Source organism: Palaemon carinicauda, chromosome 32 (genome assembly GCF_036898095.1).
Source record: "Palaemon carinicauda isolate YSFRI2023 chromosome 32, ASM3689809v2, whole genome shotgun sequence".
NCBI lineage: Eukaryota > Metazoa > Arthropoda > Malacostraca > Decapoda > Palaemonidae > Palaemon > Palaemon carinicauda.
In genome coordinates this window covers 9,403,942-9,411,441 of record NC_090756.1, presented here as the reverse complement: position 1 = coordinate 9,411,441, position 7,500 = coordinate 9,403,942, and the positions used below count along the sequence as shown (strand labels likewise).

Here is a 7,500-nt window from a genome sequence, read left to right as displayed (position 1 = left end):
AGGCTGAGAGCGAATAAGGCCGAGAGCGAGTAAGGGTAAGGAATAAGGTTGAGAGGGATTAAAGGTGAGAGGGAATAAAGGGTGAGAGGGAATAAAGGGTGAGAGGGAATAAAGGGCGAGAGGGAATAAAGGGCGAGAGGGAATAAGGGTGAGAGTGAACGAAGCTGAAAGAGAGCGAGTGTGATCGAGGCTGAGAGTGAATAAGGGTGAGAGTGAGGGTGATAGAGGCTAAGAACAAAAAAGGGTGAGAGCAAAAAAGGGTGAGAGCGAAAAAGGGTGAGAGCAGCGAGGCTGAAAGAGAGAGCGCAAAAGAGAGAGTTAGAGTGAGAGAAAGCGAGAGTAAGAGAGAGAAGCGAGAGTAAGAGAGAAAGCAAGAGAGATGGGAGCAAGAGCGAGGGAAAGAGAAAGCGAGAGCAAGAGAGAAAGCAAAAGCAATAGAGAAAGCGAGAGCAAGAGAAAGTAAGAGAGGGAGAAAGAGCGGAGAGAGAGAAAGCGAGAGTAAGAGAGAAGGCAAAAATAATAGAGAAAGCGAGAGCAAGTAAGAGAAAGCGAGAGCAAGTAAGAGAAAGAGTAAAAAAAGAGAAAGTGAGAGCAAGAGAGCACATGAAAGAAAAAGCAACAAGAGAGAGAGAGAGAGAGAGAGAGAGGAGAGAGAGATCGAGAGAGAGAGAGAGAGAGAGAGAGAGAGAGAGAATTTCTTTCATGTTTACAACGTGTCTATATGTATAAAATAAATCAAAATATTTATCCCGAATGAGAATTTTTGTTCCAAAATATAAATTTAAATACTATTCATAATTCCCCAATATTCAAATGAGGGGATCCGGAAAGTATTTATTTTTTGGAAATACATATAAAGACGAAAAGGCTCCATATCAAAATTGTAATTGGCGGAAAAATCAATTAGTTATGGAAAAAAAAACGTGATGTAAAAGGTGCCTCAAATTAATTGTTAATCTTAACACTTTGTTACCAGGTACCTGCTCGATTGGAATTAATTTGGATGAAAATTATAGCCCTAACGAGGCTCATTACTCATTATTCTTCGGGGGATAACATGCTGTTTAATTAGAATAGTTATTTGCCTATGTTAACAAAGGGCATTGTTTGCACAGACGAATTACTATCCTTTATCATTAAATAATAACGTATCTACTAGACAAAAGAATTTTGTTCGTGGCGTGGCTGGCCAGTTAAGGAAAACTTGATAAATTGCTATATAAAAAAGAGACAGAACCTACAAGATCTGTTTTTTTGTATCCATTCCTGGGTACACAGGTATATTGTGTTAATTGCCAAATCCACATTATCGAAGCACTTAGAAAACAATAGTTTTCAGTTTCTTCTTAAGAGCCTCAATATCTATCTTTTAAGAGTCTAGAGGAGGCTTGAAGTCTTGGTGCCGAATATTTATAACCTCTAGAACCTGCAGAGGAGGTATTCATTGGCTCCAATAACTTGAAACAGTAAATATTTATTCTCGTGTCGACAATATTCATTGGTTGCACATGGGTAGCAATTCTCTTAATATATTTCGGACGTCCGGTTCTGATAACTTTAAGAGTCATTGCGCATACATTAAACACCATTCTGGATTTAATAGGTAGCCATTGCGTAAAACAAGGTGATAAAACGTACACGCTAGAGAAGATTCCTCTTATATATGTCAATGGATTACATTAAATGTTCTGGAAATCACGCTACCAAGGAATTTAACTCGCAGCAGATAAAATGTATAAACTTGCACAAATTGAACAAACCTTCTGATCATATAATTGATTCAAGAAATTGCAAAGCTTATGATTTGGAATGAGAGGGATTATCAGAAAATACTGACAATGGATACGAAGGATGTCATAAATTGCGGCTATGTAAATATTCAATTTGTTTGTAACAAAACAATTAAAAATCGAGAATTGATATACGAGAAATATTTCGTTCAAGAAGAAACGCAAGATTTTCTTGTTCGCTAAGCTTTTCGATAATGTGGATATGACAATAAACACCAGTTATGCTGTGTATTATGCAAAATACCTAAGAATGTATATGATAAATTGAACCTGTAGGTCTTGTAGTGAGTAGGGTTCCCCCTGCGAGTTAAAATCAGGAAAGCAGTCATTAAGAAGTAAGTAAAGTAAATGATACAGATGTACCCATGACCCCTCCAAACTCGTTTGTCAATTGCTACAGAATAGTCGTCAACGTAGAGGTTAGTTGCAACTTGCAACGCGTATTTAAAAGGTTTCCAATATCCAGAAAACCGACTGAATCACTTTTGCAATCTTGCAATTGCGATTGTACGACTTCCCTTGCCCTGGCTACACCAGTCAGGGAAACTCTTAAGTTACTTTCACCTGTATTTAACACATTTTAAAGAACTCCTTTCCTCAATCCTAAAAATCATAACGTTCCCCTTCACCTAGAACATCGTAATCCTCCCCTGGTCCCGTGGCCACAACTTCAATTTGTATGTTGTTGTTGTTGATGTTGATGTTGTTGCAGGCACGGGTTATTGCACACTTACAGCCCATAGTAGCAATTCGTATACCAAGCATATATCTTAATCCAATTAATAGTAACTACCAAAATCAAGGTAGCTATTTCTAAGCCATCCTAGACACATGGAGAATCGCTAGGATTAGATACATTATCTGATTAACAAAATACCCCAGATCTATTTGCCTATATGTGTACAACAATAACAGTACCTCAATTTTCTATTAAATGATATTACTAAGTTACGTCCAAATATCTATTACACGTAACTATTAAAATGTACTAGAGCTACGAAATATCCAGAGAAAATGTCCTCTGATCGACGAAATAACCAGAGAAAATATCTTCTGATTAACGAAATATCCCCAATATATTTGCCTGTATGTAAAAAAATATTAACTCAAATTCCAATTAAATTATATTACTAAGTTTCGTACAAATATTTATTCCACGTAACCATCAAAATGTACTTGATCTACGAAATAACCAGAGAAAATAGCCTATTGACAAAGCCTTCTTGAACCAGGTGAAAATAACCGTCATACCTTTTATACTTTTAATCTCTTGATGTCCCAGGTCGATTGAGAGTTGTGAAGAATGAAGTAGGAGTAAGAAGGATTAGAGTTTCCACTTGTTATATCTTGATGTATCCAATGCATCCTTTGCAAAGTTTCGAAGAATGAAATAAGAATGATTGCAGTTTGTGCACGTGAGTCGGGTCAATGATGTTGATTATTTCTTATATAAATTATAATTGATTACTAGATGAGCCAGTGTTTTTGATCTGTTGAGCTGACTCAGAATAAACGAAGATTTTTCTTGAAGTTTCAATTGGTACTTGACATAGCCGAGATCATTTAATTGATAAAAAAGTGTTTTGCTATAAGACAACGTTTTTATGGAATTATCAAACAACACAGAAACGTCCATTTACGTTTTGATCAACGTTTGGAACTCGAACACTATGAAATTAATATGATATTTCTGGTCACCAAAACCTCATGATATCATTAATTTTCATCTGGACATTATTCTTATAATTGATATCACTATCACCCAAGAGATTCTGTTGAACTAACCCTTAACACTTTTCAACACGTCACTTTTAAACGTTAATAAAGTTAATCCAAAACGTTTCTTGTGGAACAGGCACTACATTCCAAGGAAGACTGTGGGGTAATAAAAAAAAAATTGGCAGAGCAAACAGAAAGTGAGTTCTAAGTTAAAACGAAATAGCATATAGATCAAACAAGGTGGTTGACTATTTTCTATCTGGGAGTTCTCACTAACAGTTAAGATGATTTCTTTGTCTTATCAGCGTATGATATTAGATTAAATAAAAAATAATAATACATATTTTGCTTAGTAATACTATCTAGAGAAACTGTCACAAAAAAAAAAATTAAGCATTGTTAATATAATTCATAAAATCTCACCTCGTTCGAATTTTCACGAAAATATCAGAGTGGTAATGACGAAATATAGTTTGTCAGAAACTACAAATTTGTCTGATATAATCTTTCATGAACTTGATTTAAACAACGATCAAATGAATGCTTGATCAACTCATTGATATGGCCAACCATTAACTGGCATTACATCAGTTATTATTCTTTTGATTTGAGTTACGATTGTCTTTTAAGTTCATCTCCCTTCCATCCATAAGGTCGACTTTCATCATTTAGTCATGCGGAATGTCGACCTTATTCTCCCTTTACCATAGTCGCCCTTTTTTTTTTTTTTACGAGAGAAAGTTGCCATTAGCAAATGTTTGAATAAAACTTTCGTTATTTCTGGAACTTATTAGTTTATCATGCTGATAAATGCTGGATAATGTGAGTAATAAAAATTTTAAGATGGAGGTTTTGCATCGTAAGTGTAATAAATGAAAAATGTGAATATACTTTATGATTTTTTCAAGTATAAAACATTTTTAGAATAGAGGGACACTTGGTACAGTGCAGACCTCCACCGTGGCAGCTTATTTCTTGACTTTTTCTTTGACTTTGACTTTGACCTTTGACGTTAGCATGTATTAATTGGCGTGGATATTCATACACTCAAATATGAACCAGATTTGAAGTTTCTATGACAACGATGTCCAAACTTATAGCTGATTACATGACCTTGACCTTGCCCTATTGACCTCGATCTTCCAAAATTTAATAGTTCCCAGAGTTTTAATCCTCAATACATATAAAGTAAAGGGAATTAATATCGATGAATGTATTATTCATTTTTCAATTGTCCATTGGCTGTGCCAGTTTTTACATTAAGTACTTCTAATGATTATTATTTCATTCCACACACCGATTTTTTTTTTTCTCTCTGGTTGTCAAACTAAAAACTTTCTTGCTTCTAATCGGAAAATTGTGTATAAAAAGCATAATCAGCTCTATCAATAATGAATTCTAACTTACCATTAGATACAAAAATACTATTATAAAATCTTCTCATGAATTTGCATTGCTTTTCAATAATTCGCATTTTTTTTCACTTGTTCGAATTTTATTAGCTCTGAAAACGTTACCAGATTGTGAGGTCCCAAATTCCTCTGAGAAGGATGGAAATACAACATAATGAGCTAAAGTGAAAATATATAAAACATTAGAATGTTTTTTCAATGCTAAATTTGGCTTTATTCTTGGTGTAGCATATAACTTGATAAAAAAAAATACCCACCATAGTTTGAAAAGAACGTTTGTGAATTATTTCCACCTGGTAACAATGAGCTAAGACACTAATATCCATTTCCAATGTTTGTATTTGCTACTATTCTCCATTTTGATATTCAAAGCTTTGTAATATCCCTAATCTACTTTATGTTTAGTATTGAGTTTTATGTCTAATCCGAAGTACATGGTTACCAGCACAATTTCCACTCGTATGCCTCCATAGTATGATCATTTATTTGAAAGTAAAACCTCATTAGCGATATTGAATTACAGGATTACATTTCAGAATATGGACATTTCCATCATATATTTCTACAGACGTTGGTCCCACTTGTAGTAGGTACAGTTGGCTTCACTAATTCCGGTACACTGACGTGTCCTTGGGTTCCCGTGAAGTGTACCGGAGTTAATTAAGCCAACTGTACGTGGAATAATTTATTGATATTTAAGGTTGTGGTTGCCTAATTGGTAACGTCATTGCCTGGTGAAGACCAGACTGGGGTTCAAGTCCCGCTCTAACTTATTAGTTCCTTTGATCGCTGCAACATCACCATCCCTGTGAGCTAATGATGGAGGTTTGGGGGAGCCTATAGGTCTATCCGCTGAGTCATCAGCAGCCATTGCCTAACCCTCCTTGGTCCTAGCTTGGGTGAAGAGGGAGCTTGGGCACTGATCGTATGTGTATATGGTCAGTCTTTAGAGCATTGTCCTGCTTGATAGGGCAGTGTCACTGTCCCTTGCCTCTGCCATGTACCATGGTCTTCCACTGTCTTAGGGTAGAATTTTCTTGCTTGAGGGTGCACTCGGGCACACTATTATATCTTGTTTCTCTTCCCCTTGTTAAAGTTTTTTATAGTTTATGTATGAAATATTTATTTTAGTGTTGTTTCTGTTCTTAGAATATTCTATTTTAATGGTTAATTACTTATCTGGTTTCCTTTTCTCACTGGCCTATTTTCCCTAGTAGTGCCTCTTGGCTTGAAGCATCCTGCCTTTCCAATTAGGGTTATAGCTTAATAATAATAATAATAATAATAATAATAATAATAATAATAATAATAATAATAATAATAATAACAAAATCCCTACTAATGTAATTATTATCAATTCTTATCTTATAAATGTTTTAATTATTATAATGGACACTGGCTATTTTCATATGCAAAATCCGATTCTCTCCAGAAAAACTAAAACCTTACACAAAGAAATTATCATTTTAGATGTACATTAGATACTTTGACGTGGAGATATTGTTATTTTAGAAGGATATTCTTTTAGAGGATGAAATTGAATCGAGTCTTGATAAAGACGGGGAACAAAAATGGAGGATAAATCTTGTTATATTTTGCAAATTGAAATAATGTAAACATAAGGTAAATTGTTGTTTTTGATTAAGATAAACATTAAAGTGTCAAGGGTGACAGCTTAGAGAGAGAGAGAGAGAGAGAGAGAGAGAGAGAGAGAGAGAGAGAGAGAGAGAGAGAGAGATGTTGATATTAACTACTAGTTGACTTCTGATAATATTCCAAGCAAAGTATTAGAAGACTGAAACTGAACTGCGTCTCTCTCTCTCTCTCTCTCTCTCTCTCTCTCTCTCTCTCTCTCTCTCTCTCTCTCTCTCTCTCTCTCTCTCTCTCCTCATTTAACAGTATTTATAAAATGCCATTTTCTGTCCGTCTGTTTGTCTGTCTGTGTCTTTGTGTCCATTAGCAAATCTTGCTCTAAGAAGCTCAAGGATCTTTCTATATTATTTAGGTCTCTCTCTCTCTCTCTCTCTCTCTCTCTCTCTCTCTCTCTCTCTCTCTCTCTCTCTCTCTCTCTCTCTCTAAGGAGTCCATTAGCAAGCATTATGATTTCAGGATCAAACATTATATCCACCGTCTGAAATTCCACTTTTAAGTAAGTGTATCTTAGTGTACTTCCCGGGTCTGTGTTTTCTCTGTGTACCTAAGAGTATACTGTACTGACACCTTCATCTACACCTGATATGTATGCCTGTGTATCCATAGTTAAAAATTACTTTTATATAAGAGAACTAGGATAAGACTATCTAATATCCCATGTCCGATGACAACAGCAATAAATACAGCCATTCTAGTCCAATGCAAGACAAAAGCCTCAGACTTATCGTTAGTCATGTCTGGGTTATGGATATTTTAATCACCACGCTGGCCACTGCGGATTGATGATGGTGGGGAACTTCAGCCCGATTACTCACACCAAACCAACCTAGTATGAATGGTCCTACCTGGTAGAGCTTTGCTCAACAATGGGAAAAATGAGATTCTTTTACGGTCATTGAAGACATTGAGGTATTTGAGGAAGAGAC

General features: G+C 35.4%; 1 protein-coding gene across 1 annotated transcript in view; it reads right to left on the bottom strand.

Moving 5' to 3' along the window:
- Positions 1-7,500, bottom strand: part of LOC137625467 (proline-rich protein 36-like) — a 44,726-nt gene that overhangs the window by 1,668 nt on the left and 35,558 nt on the right. The window contains exon 4 of the mRNA XM_068356377.1: positions 1-228. This exon is cut by the window's left edge and continues 68 nt beyond it. Within this exon, the coding sequence (XP_068212478.1) occupies positions 1-228 (228 nt within the window). The remainder of the gene's footprint in view (positions 229-7,500) is intronic.